The sequence below is a fragment of the Microcebus murinus genome, chromosome 28 (genome assembly GCF_040939455.1).
Source record: "Microcebus murinus isolate Inina chromosome 28, M.murinus_Inina_mat1.0, whole genome shotgun sequence".
Lineage (NCBI taxonomy): Eukaryota > Metazoa > Chordata > Mammalia > Primates > Cheirogaleidae > Microcebus > Microcebus murinus.
In genome coordinates, this window is record NC_134131.1 from 1,887,007 (window position 1) to 1,906,350 (window position 19,344).

At 61.5% G+C, this 19,344-nt stretch overlaps 1 protein-coding gene across 1 annotated transcript; it reads left to right on the forward strand.

The window, feature by feature from the left end:
- Positions 1–9,886: 9,886 nt before the first annotated feature.
- Positions 9,887–18,563, forward strand: N4BP3 (NEDD4 binding protein 3). The gene is made up of 5 exons (XM_012787372.2): positions 9,887–10,011; positions 14,639–14,986; positions 15,182–15,703; positions 16,391–16,645; positions 16,749–18,563. Exons 2-5 carry the CDS (start codon positions 14,669–14,671, stop codon positions 17,274–17,276), a joined length of 1,623 nt encoding a protein of 540 aa, XP_012642826.2. The 5' UTR covers positions 9,887–10,011; positions 14,639–14,668; the 3' UTR covers positions 17,277–18,563.
- The last annotated feature ends 781 nt before the right edge of the window (positions 18,564–19,344 follow it).

The following is a 19,344-nucleotide window of genomic DNA, read 5'->3' on the forward strand; positions in this document are numbered from 1 at the left end:
AGGTTGAGGTGCCATCACCTAGTGGTGTCACGTGGCCCCAGATCTGCATGAAGGGGACATCTCTGCAGCGTCCTTCCCGTCACGGGCAGGCTCTCTCCAACACGAGCTGAGGGGTGCTCCACAAGCTGCCTGGCCAGTGCTCCTCCAGAAGTGAGTTGTGAACAACAAGGAAAGACCGAGGAGCATTAGGGGCTGGAGGAGACCAAGGACCCATGACGACCAAGTTCAATGTGGGACACCGGCTGCCCTGGCGGACTAGGAAATGGACATTACTGAAAAACTGGTGAAATCCAAATAAAGCCTGGAATTTATAGCATTTTATCATACTAATGTTTTTATTTATTTATTTTTTGATTCAAAATTTTATAATTTTTTTCCATCAGAGCATTGAGTTTATATGCTCAAGTCTTTGGGGTTTTTTTTTTTTTTTGGTTTTTGGTTTTTGTTTTTTTTGAGACAGAGTCTCACTTCGTCGCCCGGGCTAGAGTGAGTGCCGTGGCGTCAGCCTAGCTCACAGCAACCTCAAACTCCTGGGCTCAAGCGATCCTCCTGCCTCAGCCTCCCAAGTAGCTGGGACTACAGGCATGCACCACCTTGCCCGTCTAATTTTTTCTACGTATATTAGTTGGCCAATTAATTTCTTTCTATTTATAGTAGAGACGGGGTCTCGCTCTTGCTCAGGCTGGTTTTGAACTCCTGACCTCGAGCAATCCGCCCGCCTCGGCCTCCCAGAGTGCTAAGATTACAGGCGTGAGCCACCTCGCCCGGCCACACCTGACTCTTAAAGAGTGGGTCTGTCCCCTTGTCTGCGTGTGCAGGCATTCACTCAGCCAGCTGAGGGCAGGTCCTGCCCTGTGACAAAGGGGGAGGGGACAGAGTCTAGGAGGCCCTAGCCCTGCCATCAGGGGGGGGGGGCGCCCGGCCCAGCATGGCTGCGTGGGGCACAGTTATGTGATCCTTCCAGAAAGGACTCACTGCCCAGCTGCAAGGTGAGCAGCTGGCTGACCGTGCCCAGCTGTCAGCAGCTTCAGGGGCCCCTCACCTTTCAGATCAGGGTCACCCTCTTCTCTGGTGGCCAGAGACTGAGCAGGGCAGTCCCTCCCCTGTTAGGCAGCTGGATCTGCACCTCCAGGGGTGGCACCCTCTGCCAAATCCCACCTTCTGATTCCTGCTCAGCACCTGCTTCCCGGAGGACGGACACAGCCAAGCTAAGTGTGTGTGAACTTCCCCCCAGTTCTGTGGGCGGACTAAGCACAGCAACAGCGGTCTCTGTCCTTCTGCTGCCGCCTTTGTCCTCATCAGCCCTGGACGCTCCTGCCCAGGGGCTGGCGGCTCGTGCAGGCAGGGGGGGGCTGCACTCCCGGCCTCTGCACACTGCGCCCAGTCCTGTGCCCGTCCTCCCCTCAGTCCTGCCACAGGCCTGACGACAGACGCCTGCCACAAGGACCGAGAGGACAGCGTGGGAATCTGTGTGTGGCCCGGCTCTCCGATGAGCAGGAGCAGATGGGGGTGGGGGGAAGCAGCCGCCCTGGGAGGTTGCAGGGAGGGCGGGGCAGGGGCGTGGCGGTGGCAGGCAGGTGAGGGTGTGCGGGCTACCTGGCTATCCAGGGTGGGGCTGGATGAATGTTTGGGTACCGGCAGTGGCTGTCACGTGGCCTGGCTGCGGTTTGGGACAGAAGCCAGGTAGGCAGGCTGTGTCAGGCACATCTACTCACTGGGCCAAGGAAGTGGAACGGAGCAGGGGCCTGGGGAAACCTCGGTTTTGGCAAAGGATACTAGGAAGAGGGCACTGAGTTTTGGAGGTCTTCCAAGCCCTGCCATGCTTCATGGAGCTGGGGCCCAGGGCGGAGGGGGCTCGGGGACTCTTGGCTGACCGGCTGGATGTGGACAGAGGAAGGGGGGCCGAGGGGCCCGCTGAGTAGACACCTAAGTGAGGGCAGGAATGGGTGGCCGGGTGGCTGAGACCCCCCCAAGACCAGCTCAGGCCTGTGGCTCCCACATGCCAGTGGGGAGTGTCCTCCTTTGGGTGCTAAGGCCACCAGCCACATCACAGCCGTCTGTCCAAACAGGCAGGAGTCCCTCCCTCCTGTAACCTCGAGGGTCACTTTCCCTGGCCTTCCCTGGCGGGCAGGGGAGGGGGCCCAGCGGGCAGGCGGCCCCAGTGCTGGCGGAGGGCCACGGCGGGAAGACGGCCGCACAGGGAGGCCCTGGCAGACCCTGCACTAAGCCTCATTAAAGACAACAGTGCTGTGAAATCATTCCTTGTAAAATAAATGCATAGTTATCATAACTTTAAATATATGTCTACACTGAACCATGGGGGGGAGGGAATGTCTTAATGTCTGGAACTTGCTTTAAAATAACCCTGGAGAGTGGAGGTTATGCAGGAGTGAATGAAACCAGTCTCCCGTAGGTAACTATTAAAGGCAGGCAGTGGGCACATGGAGGCTTCACTTATTTATTTATTTATTTTTGAGACAGAGTCTCGCTCTGTTGCCCAGGCTAGAGTGAGTGCCGTGGCGTCAGCCTAGCTCACAGCAACCTCAAACTCCTGGGCTCAAGCGATCCTTCTGCCTCAGCCTCCCCAGTAGTTGGGACTACAGGCATGTGCCACCATGCCTGGCTGATTTTTTCTGTATATTTTTAGTTGGCCAATTAATTTCTTTCTGTTTTTAGTAGAGACAGGGTCTCACTCTTGCTCAGGCTGATTTTGATCTCGAGCGATCCTCCCACCTGGGCCTCCCAGAGTGCTAGGATTACAGGCGGGAGCCACCGCATGCACACTTAGCACATTTTAAACTGTGGTCTTATACACATATACAATTTACCACCTCAACCATTTCTAAGCGCACAGTTCGGCAGTGCTAAGTACACTCAGGTTATTGTGCAGCCAGTCTCTAGAGCTCTTTTCATCTCGCCCTTGTGGGTCTGCAGTGACTTCCCCAGGCTTCTCCCACTGCCCCCTGCCACAGCCCTGCCAGAAACCACTGCAAGGAGGGACTGGAGCCCAGGACTTCTACAGCCCAGTGCCCTGTTACCGCCTGGGGTGGCGGCTCAACCCAGACGTGGCTGTGGGGCTGGTCCAGGTTTCTGGTGACCCGTGAGTGGGGCATGAGCCCTGGCTGGCTCCTGGAGGTCTCAGCTTGCCCCAGGGCAGGCACCTGCCCAGGCCCTGGCCACTCTCTAAGGTTCCACCCCCGCCTCCTGCCTGGGGCTGCCCAGGTCACCCCAGCGCGGGAGGGCAGAGGGGACGGGAGCAGGAAGGGTGAACAAAGGCTCTTCCCAGCTCTGCAGACTCAGGGAGGGCAGCCCAGGTCCCATGTCCACTTTCACTCCAGGTGTGAGACCAGGGGAGGCCAGGTTGGTGCAGGGTCCCACAGTCAACCTGCAGCCACATGTCCCCTCTGAGACACAGCTTTAGAATAATCTCGGAGGAATTGGCTGGACCTAGGTGGGCGCCAGAAGGTATCTGTTGGCCTGCTCTTTGCAAGGTCTGAAATCCTCAGAGGCTGCCTCTCCAGGGACACCCCCCCCACCTCCCACCCCCCCACTCCCCCACCCCCAGAGAGGGCGAGGAGTAAAGAGCCCTGGGGGGCACTCAGCTGTCAAGTCCCTGGACACGCCCCAGGGGAGGAAGTCTGCCTGTTTTACAAATGAAGAATCTGGGAATCAGAGGGGTCCAGAAAGTTCCCAACTTCCCGATTTAGAACCATCTTCTGCCTCCTGTCTTTCTTCATCCCCCTCAATAGGAAACAGCCCTGGGACCGCTCTCCGCAGGCGGTGGGCAGAGCTGGGTCTGGCTGCTGTCAGGCCCTGGAAGAGGCGCTGGGGGCAGTCAGGACACGGACTGGCCACCAGCCCTGTGCTCTCAGGGCTTACTGCCTCCCCGGGACGACAGGCAGGTGACCCACAAACGACGAGGCACTGTGACAAGTGCCACCACAGTGAAGAAATGGGAAAGGCCAGGAGCAGCAGCGACAGAGGGTGGGAGGAGGGTCCTGGAGGGTCCTGGAGGGCGCTGGGTTCTCTTAATGGACTGTCCCAACAGCCAACAACCACTTGCCGACAAGGACACGGCCAGTCCCCAGAGCAGAGGTGCACAGAAGCCACGGCAGTGCCCGAGCCTGAAGGAGTCGCAGGACCAGTCTGCACGCTGGGACCCTGCACGCTGGGCGGAGGAGCGTGGGCACAGAGTCTGTGGGCCACCAGGCTCTGGGGCACAGTGGGGGGGGTGGCTGGGCAGCAGGGAGCCCAGGCAGGCTGGAAGAAAGGTGATGAGGCCAGAGGTGACAGCCAGGGAGATGGGAAACTGCTCCCTGCGTGGGCGGCTGCGGGATCTCACAGTCCTGGCCACTGACAGGCAGCACAGGCGCACGCGCTGCCCGGACCAGAGGGACGCACCCACGACAAGGCAGGACAAGGCACACAGACTCCCCGGCCACTTAAAGCAGGCTCCACGGACGCCTACACTTGCCGGGCGCTGTGCGGGGCGCTTTGCAGCCGCTAGGGCACTTCATCCTCCCCTTTTACTTATTTATTTATGTTTTATTTTTTTGAGACAGAGTCTCGCTTTGTTGCCCAGGCTAGAGTGAGTGCCATGGCGTCAGCCTAGCTCACAGCAACCTCAGACTCCTGGGCTCAAGCGATCCTCCTGCCTCAGCCTCCCGAGTAGCTGGGACTACAGGCATGCGCCACCATGCCCGGCTAATTTTTCCTATATATATTAGTTGGCCAATTAATGTCTTTCTATTTATAGCAGAGATGGGGTCTTGCTCTTGCTCAGGCTGGTTTCGAACTCCTGACCTCGAGCAATCCGCCAGCCTCGGCCTCCCAGAGTGCTGGGATTACAGGCGGGAGCCACCGCGCCCGGCCAATCCTCCCCTTTTAGAGGTGAGGAAACTGAGGTTTGGAGTGACGAATTCAGTCGTCCAAGGTCAGCCGACTCAGGAAGTGGGTGCATCCAGGCAGCGCTCAGCTTCGCTTCCCCTGGCCTGGCGCCCCGAGTGCCTCGCCCTTGGCACTGGGGCAGTGTGGCTCCCATGCCAACTCCACAGGAATGTCAAGTCTGGGGGCAAGTGGCCCCAGGCAGGGGTGTCTGCCCCTGCAAGCCCAGCAAGGTGAGGAAAGTTCACTGAACACAAGTCATCATGCACCCCCACTGCCGCCCACCCCCACCCCATGCCCCAGGAATCTGGCCTCTCCCACGCTGTGGGGGCAAATGTGGAAGGGAAGAAAGAGGTCTGGGCTCCCACTGGCTCCTGCCTCCCCACCTCTGTCCAGCCCGCCTTCTCTCGAAGGCCTCACCAAGGCAGATGGGAGGCCAGGGTCAGGGGTGGGATGAGAACAAGAGGCAGCCCGCAGGGACTGGAGTGCAGGTGACAGAGTGAGCCCCTAACTTGGCAGCAAGAGACCCAGCTTCCAGGTCCCACCCTGCCAGGATCCAGCTCTGAGATGTGTTTTGGGGGAGACAGATCATGTCCCCTCCCTCTCTGGACCTCGGTTACTGCACCAGAGGAGGTGGGACCAAGGGCACCCAAGGGTGCAATGCAAGGCTCCATGGCTCATGCATGAGAACGTGCAGAGGAAGGCAGGAGGGGCCGCGCAGGAGGGGAGGAGGAGGCGCTCTTGTCTGGACTGGGGACAGAAGCTGCCTCTCCCCTGGGGCAGCCAGTCCCCCCAGCCTGCCACTCCCCATCCGGGCAACCAGGGAAACCTCAAAAGAGTCAGAGAAGCCAGGAAGGAAGGAAGGGTATCTGCCAGGCCAACACCCCACCCTCTGGAAGACAGGGTGCCCTTGGCAGCCTGCAGTCCAGAATCTATGCAGGAGGTGGGTGACAGGTAGCCTGTTCCTGGCCAAAGGGGTCGGGCCCTGAGTTTTGTTTTGTTGAATGACATCTGTTAGAAGGATTGAGTGCCCGAAACACAAACTGTTCTTCCTCTGCTCTAACCCCATATAGTCAACACGGAAGACTTCTGTGACCAAACGTGTGTGCAGTCTTCCCCACACACCAGCAAGCAGTCACTTCTGCAGCGGATACCGGGTGGATGTCCTCCCATCCGACTCGACTGTCCACTGCAGACAGTGCTGGATCCCACAGGGGGATCCCCAGGACTGGCCCCCACTTCCGATGACCACTGCAAGGGGAGGGGGTTGTTTTCCCTGTGCTTCTGAAATTGCGGTTCCCACAACCTGCTCCTTGGGTTTGGTTAATTTGTGGGAGCAGCTCAAAGAACTCAGGAAAATGCTTGCTTAGGTTTACTGGTTTCTTTTTCTTTTTTCTTTTTTTTTTTGAGACAGAGTCACACTTTGTTGCCCAGGCTAGAGTGAGTGCTGTGGCATCAGCCTAGCTCACAGCAACCTCAAACTCCTGGGCTCAAGCAATCCTCCTGCCTCAGCCTCCCGACTAGCAGGGACTACAGGCATGCACCACCATGCCCGGCTAATTTTTTTTTTTTTTTTGTATATATATTTTTAGTTGGTCAATTAATTTCTTTCTATTTTTAGTAGAGACGAGGTCTCGCTCAGGCTGGTTTCGAACTCCCAACCTTGAGCAATCCGCCCGCCTCGGCCTCCTAGAGTGCTAGGATTACAGGCGTGAGCCACCACGCCCGGCCTGTTTACTGGTTTCTTTTTTTTTTTTTTTTTGAGACAGAGTCTTGCTTGTTGACCAGGCTAGAGTGAGTGCCGTGGTGTCAGCCTAGCTCACAGCAACCTCAAACTCCTGGCCTCAAGCAATCCTTCTGCCTCAGCCTCCTGAGTAGCTGGGACTACAGGCATGTGCCACCGTGCCTGGCTAATTTTCTATATATATTAGTTGGCCAATTAATTTCTTTCTATTTATAGTAGAGACAGGGTCTTGCTCTTGCTCAGGCTGGTTTCGAACTCCTGACCTGGAGCAATCCGCCCGCCTCAGCCTCCCAGAGTGCTAGGATTACAGGCGTGAGCCACCGCGCCCGGCTTCGTTTACTGGTTTCTTATAAAGGATATTCCAAAGGATGAAGATGAAGAGATGCGTAGAGCAAGGTATGGGGCAAGAGACAGTGAGCTTCCATGCCTTTCTGCCACCTCCATGTGTCCAGCTGCCCCCAAACCTCTCCAAACCCTGTCCTTTTGAGTTTTTATGGAGGTTTCATGACATGGGCATGACTGATTAAACCATTGGCCATTGGCCATCAACCTAACCTTGAGCCCCCTGCCCTCCTTGAGGTTGGGGGTGGGGTTGGAAGTCCCAACATTCTAAACCTGCCTTGGTCTTATTATAAGGATTTTTAGGAGTTGTGCGCCAGGAAACTGGGATGAGGACCAAACACATTTCACAGTATCACAAGGGTGGGGCCAGGCTGTTCCTCACCCTGCCGGAGCCCCCTGAGCACCGCACCCCAGCCTCCTACCTGGGCGCTCAGCCACCTTCTTGGTGTTCCGTTTAGTCACAGCAACCCTCCCAGGAGGAAGAAGGAGCCGGACTTGTGGCTCCTGAACCGGAGCTTGCATCAGAACTCATCCACGACTCCCTGCTTTGCCTCCTTCTGCAATTTCTTGCAAGTCAATGCTTACGAGTAGTTTCTTTCTACAAACCATCCCATGAACCTCCCCACTCTTCCTCTCCCCACTGCCCTTGCCCTCCTTGGCCTCATTTCTTCCATGAGATGCCAATAACGCAGCCACCCAGCCTCCACCACCTCACAGGCCTCCAGGCCCAGCCGGCCTCGAAATGCTTTTGTCTCACGTGCCACCTTCTCTCCCACTGACCTTGCCACCCTGGGACTCCGGCCCCACGGGTGAGCGGGTCTTCACTTGGACGTGAGTTGCCTTCTCCAGCCCGGCACCATCTCAAAAGCTACTGGCTCACACCTGTAATCCTAGCACTCTGGGAGGATCCTTTGAGCTCAGGAGTTCGAGACCAGCCTGAGCAAGAGCGAGACCCCGTCTCTACTAAAAAAAAAAAAAAAAAAAATAGAAATTAGCTGGACAACTAAACAGACACACACACACATAAAATTAGCCGGGCATGGTGGTGCATGCCTGTAGTCCCAGCTACTCGGGAGGCTGAGGCAGGAGGATCGCTTGAGCCCAGGAGTTTGAGGTTGCTGTGAGCTAGGCTGACGCCACGGCACTCACTCTAGCCCAGGCAACACAGCGAGACTCTGTCTCAAAAAACAAAAACAAAAACAAAAGCTACTTCTCCAGGAAGGCCTTTCCTCGGGTCTCCAAAACGGTCCACGGTCCACGCTGTCCCAGTGAGCACCCCTACCAGACTGAGGCTCCTACAGGGCTGGGACCCGGGGTAGCTACTAATGAGTTTTCTTAGATGCATCCTCTGACGTCTGGCACTTCGGTTGTTAGGAAGTTGGTAAGGACAGCACGGAAGGCAAGGGGCTGCAAATTGGTAGCCCCTGGTCCACAAGAGGCGTGATTTTTTTTTAAAATGAGGTGAAATTTACATTACATAAAATGAGTTATTTTAAAGCACACAATTCAGTGGCATATAGTACATTCATGATGTTGTACGACCACCACCTCTACCTGGTTCCAAAATATTTTCCTCATCCCAAAAGGAAACACCATGTCCATTAAGGGTTCACTCATTCCCCTGCCCACAACCTCCAGGAGTAGCCTGCTTTCTGTCCCTATGACTTTGTTTTTGTTTTGTTTTGTTTTGTTTTTTTGAGACAGACTCTTGCTTTGTTGCCCAGGCTAGAGTGAGTGCCATGGGCATCAGCCTCGCTCACAGCAACCTCAAACTCCTGGGCTCAGGCGATCCTCCTGCCTCAGCCTCCTGAGTAGCTGGGACTACAGGCATGCGCCACCATGCCCGGCTAATTTTTTTTCTATATATATTAGTTGGCCAATTAATATCTTTCTATTTTTTATAGTAGAGACGGGGTCTCGCTCTTGCTCAGGCTGGTTTCGAACTCCTGACCTTGAGCAATCCTCCAGCCCTGGCCTCCCAGAGTGCTAGGATGACAGGCGTGAGCCACCTCGCCGGGCCCTGTCCCTATGACTTTGAACTGCGTCTGGTTGCTCCCATTTATCCTATGTTTTGGGGGTTCATCCTCGTTGCAGTATGTGTCAACATGTCAATCCTTTTAATGGCTGAACAATACTCCGCTTTGTGGACAGGTCACATTTTGTTGACCCATTCACCGGTTTGTGGCTGGGCCGGCCGTCTGCGCCATTTGGCCGTTCCCCTGTTGCGCCCGCGCTGCTATGGACACCCGTGTGCCTGTTTGAGCACCTGTTTTAAATCCTTTTGGGCGTACACCTAGGAATGCAACTGTGGGTCCTATGGGAACTCCCCGTTTTAACTTTTCGAGGAAGAAATGGGGTTTTGATTTTTTGAATGTGGATACCTTTAGGTGTCCATTTCTCTCCCTCAGTTTCCACCTCTTCCTAACTGTCTTACACCCAGGGCGTTTGGCTCATTTACGTTATTTTTTCTGGCCCCTGCAGGCACCTGACTTTGCTGCCCCTGGAAGGCTCTGGCGGCAAATATCCAGCACGGCAGCACCTCGGCGCGCAGTGCGCTCGCGGACCAGCCGCGACGCCGGGGACTCTCTCCGTCCCCAAGGCGCTCCTTCGGCTCGGCCTCCGCGGGGAAGGCTGCTCCCCCGCGGGGCGGCGGGGCGGCGGGGCCGGGACCCCGCGGGGCCGGGACCTGGCGGGCTGCAGGGCGGCCGCGCGCCCGGGCCCGGGCGGAGCTCGGGTCGGCCCGCGGCAGGGCGGGGGCGCCGGGCCCGCCCCGCACATCCGGGGGCCGGGCCGGGCGCGGGGCTCGCCGCGCGCCGGTGAGTCAGGCCGGGTTTTCCCTCCGCCTCTGGGGCCGGCGAGCGAGCGCGTCCCTCCCTCGCCAATCCGGCTCCCGCGCCCGCCCGCCCGCCCGCCCGCGTTTCCCCGGCGCCGGCCGCGCGGCCGCCCCGAGCCGGCTCGCAGTCTCGGCCGGAGCCGGCGCCTTGCGGGAGGGTTCGAGTCCGCGCCAGGGAACCGCCGCGCGAGGGCGCGGCGCCAGCATGGTGAGTGGGGCGCGTGGGGCCGGGCACCGGGGGCCGGACGGGGGTGGGGGCGGGTCGCCGGGGTCTCTCCTCCCCGCGTCCTCGGCCACGCCGCAGCCCCCGTCGACCCAGGCTTGGAGAGGAGCAGTGGGCGGGGGTGGCAGGGCGCGGTGCGCGCCCGGGTGCCCCTGCTCCTGGACACCGAGGCACGGAGGCGCCGGGTCGGGGGCCGACCCCGACGCTCCGCGGGAGGACAGGCGGCAGGTTGCCCTCCGGTCCGCGAGCCCTGCAGAGGCGCTTTCCTGGGAGCAGCGCGGGACCCCGCACCGCGGCTGGGTGGGGCAGGCGGGCGTCCTTGGCGCCGGAGTCTGACCTCGGCCTCCGCCCCCCTGCTCCGCGCGCCCGGCTGGCCCCAGGGAGGGGCCAGAAGGAGACGCGCCCCCACCCCGCCCCCCAGGTAGCTCGAGGATCTCCCGCAGTTTTGGGGAGCCCTCGCCTCCACTCTTGCCTACCTGGGGGCAATTCCGTAGGGATGCCAATCTCGCCTGCCCTTCTGCCTTCCCCATGGGACCTCCCGGCTGTCCTCTCTCGCCTCCCTCTGTCCTTTTCCTCCCCTAACCGCCTGCTCCGTCCGTCCGGGCTGCAGCGGCGGACCCGAGGGGACATTCTTGGCGGGCGGAGCACCCGTTCTACTCCTGGCCACAGCCTTTGGCCAAAGTGAGGGCTGGCCAGGGTCCAGGCTGAAATCAGGGCCCTGGTTGTATCCAGAAAGGAGACTGGGACTTGTTGTCTTCAATCAGACCCCCCCCCAACACACACACACACCCCAGCCACGTAGGAACAGAGTGGCCTGGGAGCAGAGGCAGGCGGCCGTCCTGGGCCCGATCAGCTTCCTCCCAGGCTGGGCTCCTCCACCGACTGGGTGTGTGGGTGTGTATGTGCGAGACTGAATGCACGCGGCCGCCGCGGCGGAGCTGGAGCTAGCATGGGGGCTTGCAGAGCTTCCTCTCTCTTCCTGCCCTGCGGGTCAGGCTGAGGGTCCTGCAGTCCAGCCAGCCTGGATGCACATGAGGGCTGGGAGGACATTCACGCAGCAGTGCCAGCGCTGGCTGGGCAGCCCCGTGCAGTAGGGAGCACCTTGCGCAGGGAGTTGAGATTGCTCCTGGCTGTGGGATCTTGGGTAACTCACTCCCTTTTTCTAGGCCTCAGTTTCCCTGTGTGTGAAATGGAGTGAGGGTCATTGTCCCGTTGGCCCCCACAGGGCTCTTGTGGAGATGAGACTGAAAAGGAAGGCTGAGATAAACTGCCCTGTGCCCTGCGGCCGTGATGGCCATGGTGACAGCAAGAGCCACTCCTGCAGGGTCGGCCACTCTGCCCCCAGACGTTGCTGTGGGGGGAGGGTGCGCCAGCCTCTCCCAGCCCCTCGGTGGCCCCTGCCCTGCTGCCCCTCTTCTGGAGCTGGGACATTCCAGTCCCATTCCTCTGGGGCAGCTGCAGACATGCCCCTCCGCAGAGCTGATCCCCAGCAGGTGGCGGGACCCTCCCTGAGGGCCAGGCCAAGGCTGCTACCCGAGTGGGGGCTGGAGTGCCCCACCCCAGAGGAGATGCCACGTGGGGTCTTGGGGGGACTTCTAAACCTGGAGAGCCTGTGTGCTTCCCCCCACGCAGCTGAACATGACCTTCGGCACATTGTTTCACCTCCTGGGCCTCAGTTTCCTTTTCTGAAGTAAGAGGTGACAAAACTCACCACCCGTGCGTGTCGTGAGGATGGCACACCAACAGGCACCGCGACGCCCTCTGTGCGTGCTCTTTCTTTGCTGCGTGGCGAGGGCAGCCTGTTCTCACAGCTGCACGCCAGGGTCGTGCAAGAGCTGCGCCTCCCGTGCTTTCAGGCTGCTGCTAGTCTCGGGCTGGGGGCTGAGGAGAGCAGGAGTGAGGGGACCCTTTGGGGGCCAGCTGGGACCTGTGAAGAATGTGGCAGGAGAGGCCCAGCCCAAACCTAGCCTGCTGGGTGGGGGTTTCAGCTCAGGCCCCTGGGGGAAGCCTCAGCTTTCTGCTCTGACCACCAGTGAGGCTGCGAGGCACTGGCTGTCCTCCCTCCCCCCCCAGTCCTCTCCAGCCCCGCCTGCACAGCTGCCCTGGCCTGGTGGGGCAGTCCCTGGGCGTCCAAGCAACAGGAAGGAAGGAATGTGCGTGTTGGGAGGAGCGGTGGAGGTGGGATGGACCCCTTTACAAAAAGGGACTGTCCCCAGACTGATCTGGGCAGCAAGGAGCCTCCTGAAAGCTGGGGGCCCCTGGCACTGCTGGGCCAGTGACAATACAGCCAAAGTTACTGGGAGGGGCAGAGGGGGCACGGTGGGGGCTTCAGGAAAGAAAGGGAAGGGGCTGACTGTCCCCCCTTCGTCAAGCTCCCTAGCTGTTTGTGGTAGCCCGGGCCCCACGGCCCCACACGGATGCATGCACAGGCCTGTACCCAGGGGAACCTCTGGGTCTTCATGCTGGGGTGCTCCTGTGTCATGTCTGTGTCCTGGAAGGTGCTCAGTGCTGCGTGGGTGACCTAGTGCGTGACCGTGTGTGCCACTGGACATGACCGGCCGCCGTGTCTCTGTGCTGCCGGGTGGGCCTGGCAGGTAACACGCTGTGTCGCGCGTGGTGGCGTGCACTGCTGGCGTCTATAGTCCCACCTCTAGTTCAGGGACTCTCCCCCCAGGTCTGAGACGCTTTGTGGGGAAGATGGGGTGTTGGTTATGTCTCCCTGAGACAGGAGCTGAGCCTGTGCCCAGGGGAAGCCGAGGCGGTGTTTGGCACTGCCGCTGACGTCCCCACCCCCGTGGCCACAGGGAGCTCGCTGGAGGCTCACAAGCCCTTTCGCCTGCTTTGTCTGCAATGGTCTCGCTAATCCGATGGGGAAGGCAGGGCAGGCAGAGCCTCTCCCATCTCAGAGGTGTCTCCACTGTCCCCTCCCCAGAAGCAGACGAGGGCTCCGTGTGCTCCCGGACAGAGCAGCCTGTCGTGGGCTGTGCTCGCCGTGGTGACGTGGTGTCAGGTGGAGAGGCGGCATGATTCAATCCCAGTTCTTTTGGCTGTGGGAGGTGGGATCCCAGACACCCTTGCCCTGACCAGCTCTGCGACCTTACCTTTAAAAAAGGGACAATAAGGATGATACAGGACTCTGAGACTGCTGCGCAGGGCTGCACAGCCACTGTGATTCCGTACCTGGATGGGTCCCCCGAGCCCGGGTGGCCCGTGACGCCTGCTCCCACGGGGCTGGGGGAGCCGGCTGTCCAAACTCAGACCGGCCCCCGCCTCAGGGCTGGGAGGGGAGGCTGGAAAGGTTAGTGTTGGCCAGCTTGAGGGGAAGGGCCATGGGGGTGAGGGCAAGGCCTGCCCCCTCCCCACCCCTCCTGGAGAGCTTTGTCTTCCACGAACACAAAACCTGGAAGTGGTGGAGGAAGACGGAGCCTCCCGCCGACCATTGTTCGGGTGGGAGTGGGTGTCCCGGAAGCACGTTGGGCGGGCGGTAGGGACCCCGGCTGCAGCCCGCCTGCTGGGCTGTTCCAGAATGCCGGCAGCTGCTCGGGGTGGGAGGCAGAGGACGGGGCGTTCCTTCCCTTGGCAGCGCCTTCCTGAGCGCCTACTACGCGCTGGGCCCTGGGCTGTGCACAGGGTCTGTGGGGGCTGGGTGCCAGCCGCTCCTCCGGAGTGGGGGCCCAGCGCGGGTGGGGGCTGGCCCGCCAGCCTGGCCGCTCGGTGGAGCTCGTGTGTCTGACTGGGCTTGGCTGCAGCCAGCTGTGCTGGCCCTGGCGGCGGGCGGCCCGGACCGGGCGCTTTGTCACATTATCTCATCCGTCCTCCCAGCATCCCAGAGTGCTAAGTGCTGTCACCACCACTGCACACGCGAGGAAGCCCGAGCTCGCTGAGGTCAGTGGCTTGGCCGAGGTCACTCACACACCGACTGGCTCTGCCAGGGTCAGGATTTGGGACCCCCTTGCCCGGTGGTGGGCTTTGGAGAAACAGCGAGTGTGTGGGCTGGCGGGGGTCCACCCACCCCCTCCCTGTGTCCCACGCCACCTCCCAGACAGGACACCTGTTCCGGAAACTGGCCATTGTTCATGCCATCCTTCCTCCCCTTGGCCCTTCCTGTTTGTGTCCCTGCCCCTGTCGCCCCCACCTCTCCCGTGCCAGATGTTTCCCTCAGAGAGCTCTGTCCCTGAGCAGGAGGAAGGGCTGAGTGGGTCTTCCCCACCCCACAAACGAGGGGCACCAGCGGGAAAGTAGGCAAGGTCAGGGTTGCAGAGCCCGGTTCCGGCCTCCCTGGCCCTTTGCTGCTGCGTCCTGGGAGGAGGGCCCTTGTCCTGTAGCTGCGGTGACGCGCCCATGCCCCCGAATCACACGCAGCCCCCGGCCAGAGAACCGCTGCTTTTCCTTAGACTTAGTCCAACGGGGTGATAGAGGGCAGGTGGCTTTGGAGCCTGCACCCCCTTCTCCTGGCCATCTAGGAGTCCTGTCCTGGGATTCTTTCCAGGCTCACATCTGCCACTCCTGGGCCAGGTGCGGGGCGACGGGGAGCAGGCACCTGGCTGTTGGGTATCAGGGGAGGCGGGTGGCGAGTGCCCACCTCCCCCTCATGGAGCCTCCCAATTCCCAGGAGCAGCTGCCCGTGCCCTGCTGAAACTTCATGGCCACAGCCCCAGTGCCTGCTGACATTGCCATGGGCAGCGTGGGCAGCCTGTTGGAACGGCAGGACTTCTCCTCGGAAGAGCTGCGGGCGGCACTGGCTGGGTCCCGGGGCTCCCGCCAGCCGGACGGGCTCCTCCGGAAGGGCTTGGGCCAGCGTGAGCTCTTCAGCTACCTACACCTCCCCAAGAAGGATGGCAAGACCGCCAAGCGGGCCCCTCGGAACGAGCCTGCTGACTATGCCACCTACTACAGGGAACATCTTTGGGCTGGTGACTTCAGCAAGACTTCTCTGCCCGAGCGGGGTCGCTTTGACAAGGTGCGCCTTGTCTGCCTACACCCTTCCGTGGCATGGGGAGGGCGGGGCTCCCTGGGGACCCCGATGTGGAGGTGGGGTGGGGACGGGGTGGGCTGAGATGTGACAGTCCTGGCAAGGGCTGCTTCCTAGTGGCCTGTGCCCACGTCCTCAGAGAGGATCCCCCGGGGCCTCACACCTCCCCTCTCTTCCCCGCAGTGCCGCATTCGCCCGTCCGTGTTCAAGCCTGCAGCGGGCAACGGGAAAGGCGTCCTGTCCATGCAGGGCCTGGCGGCCCATAAGGGCCAGAAGCTGTGGCGCAGCAATGGCAGCCTGCACACGCTGGCCTGCCACCCGCCCCTCAGCCCGGGGCCCCGGGCCAGCCAGGCCCGCGCGCAGCTGCTCCACGCCCTCAGCCTGGACGAGGGCGGCCCCGAGCCCGAGCCCAGCCTGTCTGACTCCTCCAGTGGGGGTAGCTTTGGCCGCAGCCCCGGCACCGGCCCCAGCCCCTTCAGCTCCTCCCTGGGCCACCTTAACCATCTCGGTGGCTCCCTGGACCGGGCCTCCAGAAGCCCCAAGGAGGCCGGGCCGCTGGCTGTGCTGAGCTGCCTGCCCGAGCCACCGCCACCCTATGAGTTCTCCTGCCCCACCGCCGAGGAGGTGGTGGCCGGGCTGCCCGAGACCTGCGGGGAGCTGAAGAGGGGCCTTGGTGTTGAGGATGGCTCTAGCGCCTTCACGCAGGTGAGCAAGGCCCCGCCCTGCAGTCTTGTGGTTTTTTTGAGACAGAGTCCCGCTTTGTTGCCCAGGCTAGAGTGAGTGCCGTGGCATCAGCCTAGCTCACAGCAACCTCAGTCTCCTGGGCTCAAGCGATCCTCCTGCCTCAGCCTCCCGAGTAGCTGGGACTCCAGGCATGCACCACCATGCCCGGCTAATTAGTTGGCCAATTAATTTCTTTCTATTTATAGTAGAGACGGGGTCTCGCTCTTGCTCAGGCTGGTTTCGAACTCCTGACCTCGAGCGATCCGCCTCGGCCTCCCAGAGAGCTAGGATGACAGGCATGAGCCGCCGCGCCCGGCCGTGCAGTCTTGTTCTGTGCCTTGGCATCGGGGTACAGGCCAGACAGGGGCCCCCGCTAACTCACCCGCACGGCTCCGGACACGAGAGAGTGAGAAAGTGGGCGATGTCTCTGTTTCTGCCCCCCATCCCACGTGGAGAGGACTCATGTCCCTGCTGGTCCTTGCCTGGGAGTTGTGTGGGAAGGAGGGAGAGAGGCCCTTCTGGAGGGCCATGTGCTGGGGACCCTTCACCTCCTAGGGCATCTGGGTGAGGGTGTCCGGCCGGGTGCTGGGCCTACCTGTGGGAGAGGGCTGGGGCCCCCTGTGCACACCGGCGGCTGCTCTGGCCCCACTGGGCGCCTCTCCTCGGCAGGTGCTCGAGGAGCGCCAGCGGCTGTGGCTGTCTGAGCTGAAGCGCCTGTACGTGGAGCGGCTGCACGAGGTGGCCCAGAAGGCTGAGCGCAGCGAGCGCAGCCTGCAGCTGCAGCTGTTCATGGCCCAGCAGGAGCAGCGGCGCCTGCACAAGGAGCTGCGGGCTCAGCAGGGCCTGGGCCCTGAGCCTCGGCCCCCCGGCACCTTCCCCGAGGCCGACCCCAGCACACGACCGGAGGAGGAAGCCCGGTGGGAGGTGAGAGACGACCGGGGGCTCGGAAGCCCTCCCGTCCCCGTTGCGTGGCCCCTGCCCCGTGACCAGCTCCCCTCACCCGGGTTTGCTCGTGTCCCCGCTCTAGGTGTGCCAGAAGACGGCGGAGATCAGCCTCCTGAAGCAGCAGCTGCGGGAAGCCCAGGCGGAACTGGCCCAGAAGCTGGCCGAGATCTTCAGTCTGAAGACGCAACTTCGGGGCAGCCGGGCCCAGGCCCAGGCCCAGGACACGGAGCTGGCCCGGCTGCGGGAGGCCGTGCGCAGCCTGCAGGAGCAGGCCCCTCGGGAGGAGGCGCCGGGCAGCTGCGAGACCGATGACTGCAAGAGCAGGGGGCTGCTGGGGGAGGCAGGAGGCAGCGAGGCCAGGGACGGCGCGGAGCAGCTGCGGGCCGAGCTGCTGCAGGAGCGGCTCCGGGGCCAGGAGCAAGCGCTGCGCTTCGAGCAGGAGCGGCGGACGTGGCAGGAGGAGAAGGAACGTGTGCTGCGCTACCAGCGGGAGATCCAGGGGGGCTACATGGACATGTACCGCCGCAACCAGGCACTGGAGCAGGAGCTGCGGGCACTGAGGGAGCCCCCCACGCCCTGGAGTCCTCGGCTCGAGTCCTCCAAGATCTGAGGCCAGCGGAGCGAGCTGGCAGCAGAAACACTGTCAGAAGGCGCCCCAGCCCTCCCTTACACTGGTCTAGGGCGGCATCCGCAGCGGCCAGCCCCGGGCAGGGGAGCTGCAGAGAGGAGAGATCCAGTGGGGCCGTGGGCTGGGCAGCTTGCCTGCAGCGGAAGCCAGGGCAAGGCCCTCCTGGTAGAAGAGCACCCAGGCAGGGGGCCCAGCCCTGCTCCCTAGAGTGGGTGTGGCCCAGGGCAGGAGGCTGGGGAGCCTGGAGCCCCGAGATGCAGGAGGGCAGGCACGAGGGAGGGAGGCTGCAGCCCTGGGCCGAGGCCATCTCCACAGAAGGTGGCTGGGCTGGGAACATCGACCTCCCTCGGAATGAAACCATGTTTTTCACGAGGAGTCCCCGGGGTATACGTGGAGCCTGTCCCTGGCCTGAGTCTAGAGCACTGTGGATGGGGCCGGGCACCGACCAAGGCCGCAGCTCATCCCATGGCTCCCCCACCTGTCTGGCGTCTGCCGGGCCTATGTGTGTGTGTCGGAGGGGTCCACGCTCCTTGCCCGACCCCCCCAGCCCCAGCAGCACATAGTCCTCAGCTGCTGTGTGGGCCGAGAGTCTTTTCTTCAGCACCAGTGCATTTTTCAGCAAGAACAATAAATACCAGGGAGCTCCAGAAAAATAAAAGGGCAAGTCAACCGAGCCACTTGGAGAACGTGAGCTGTTCTCTTGGTGGGAAGTCTGGGCCCCAGGTGCCTTGGCCCCTGCTGTGTTGGGGCCAGCCTGAGACAGCCTTGGCTGGAGCATCCAAAGGCCCCGGCCCTCCCCTCCCAGAACCCACCTCCGTCTTTCTGTCCGGCTGTGGGCCCTCTCTCCAGAGGGGTGGGGGGCCCTGGGAGGTGCAGGGAAGAGGTAGGGGGAGGCAGCGGGCACTTGGTAGAGGGCCTTTAGCACAGCGAGGGACGGGACCGTGTCCCCACAGGCAGTGGGACTGCGGGGTGTTTGTTAAGCAGAGATAAAACATGAACGATTTGTGTTGTGGGAAGTTCTCTCCCAGAAGGAAGCACCTGCCTCCTGTCCTATAACAGGCTCCAGGACTGTCAGTCCTTTCTATCTCTGCTCTCAGCGAAGGCTCGTCCCAGCTTCTCTAAAAACCACACCCACCCAGGCCTCTCAGGGGTCCAGCTTCCCCTCTAGGCCTTTGCTCCCCTCCTGGGTTGGTGGCCTGGAGCACAGGCCGGCGTGGCTGTGCCAGTGGTGTGGCCCCCTCCCCCTGACGGGAAGCTCCTCTTCCTTAAGGATGCCTCACTGGGCCACTGGGCCACTGGGCCGCTGCTGTGCGTTGAGCACTTACTCTCTACCAGGTGCTGTGCAGGGACCTTGTGGGCCTGGGACACAAGCCGAGTTAGATGTGCTTCGTGCTCCAGGGGAGCTGGCGTGCCATGTCTGCCCTCTGTCTAGTCCCTTCCCTAATAGTGCAGCTCAGGGAAACTGAGAAGTTGTCTGCTGAGAACCCCAGGTGGCTCCCCTTGGCTGTGCTCCTGTCCTCCAGGGCCATGCCTGACAGCTTCCCAGGCCGGGCAGGTGTGTCCTGGCCGTGGAGTGGGGTCACTGTGCTGGGATGTGGGGGGGCTCTACCTTCTTAGGGCGGAGAGTAGGGTGTGTGAGCTGCCTGCCGTGGGGCTGGCGTGTTTATGGCTCTGTAAGTGGCAGGTGTGGAGATGAGCCTGCGGATGGAGGTGTGTCCCGGGGGGTGTGTTTGGAGCACTGGCCTCTGGAAACCAGCTCGTGGCCCCGCCCTCTGCCCCATTCCTTCCTGCCAGCCCTAGTCCCTCTTAGCCCTGGCCAGGCTGGGTGGAGCCTATGACCCAGACAGACCCCTGGGCGTGGCTGACAGCCATCACAGCCACACCTGAGAAGGGAGAGGGGAGCACCCAGGTTAGGCAGGTCAGTCCCCCACAGACCTTGGTACCCATTCCCATTTCACAGGCTCCTCTGAACCCAGGTCTCTGGGCCAGTGGCTCCTCCAGAGGCCCCCCCCCCCAGAGCTGGGTGCTGGCCTGAAGCCTGGATCAGAAC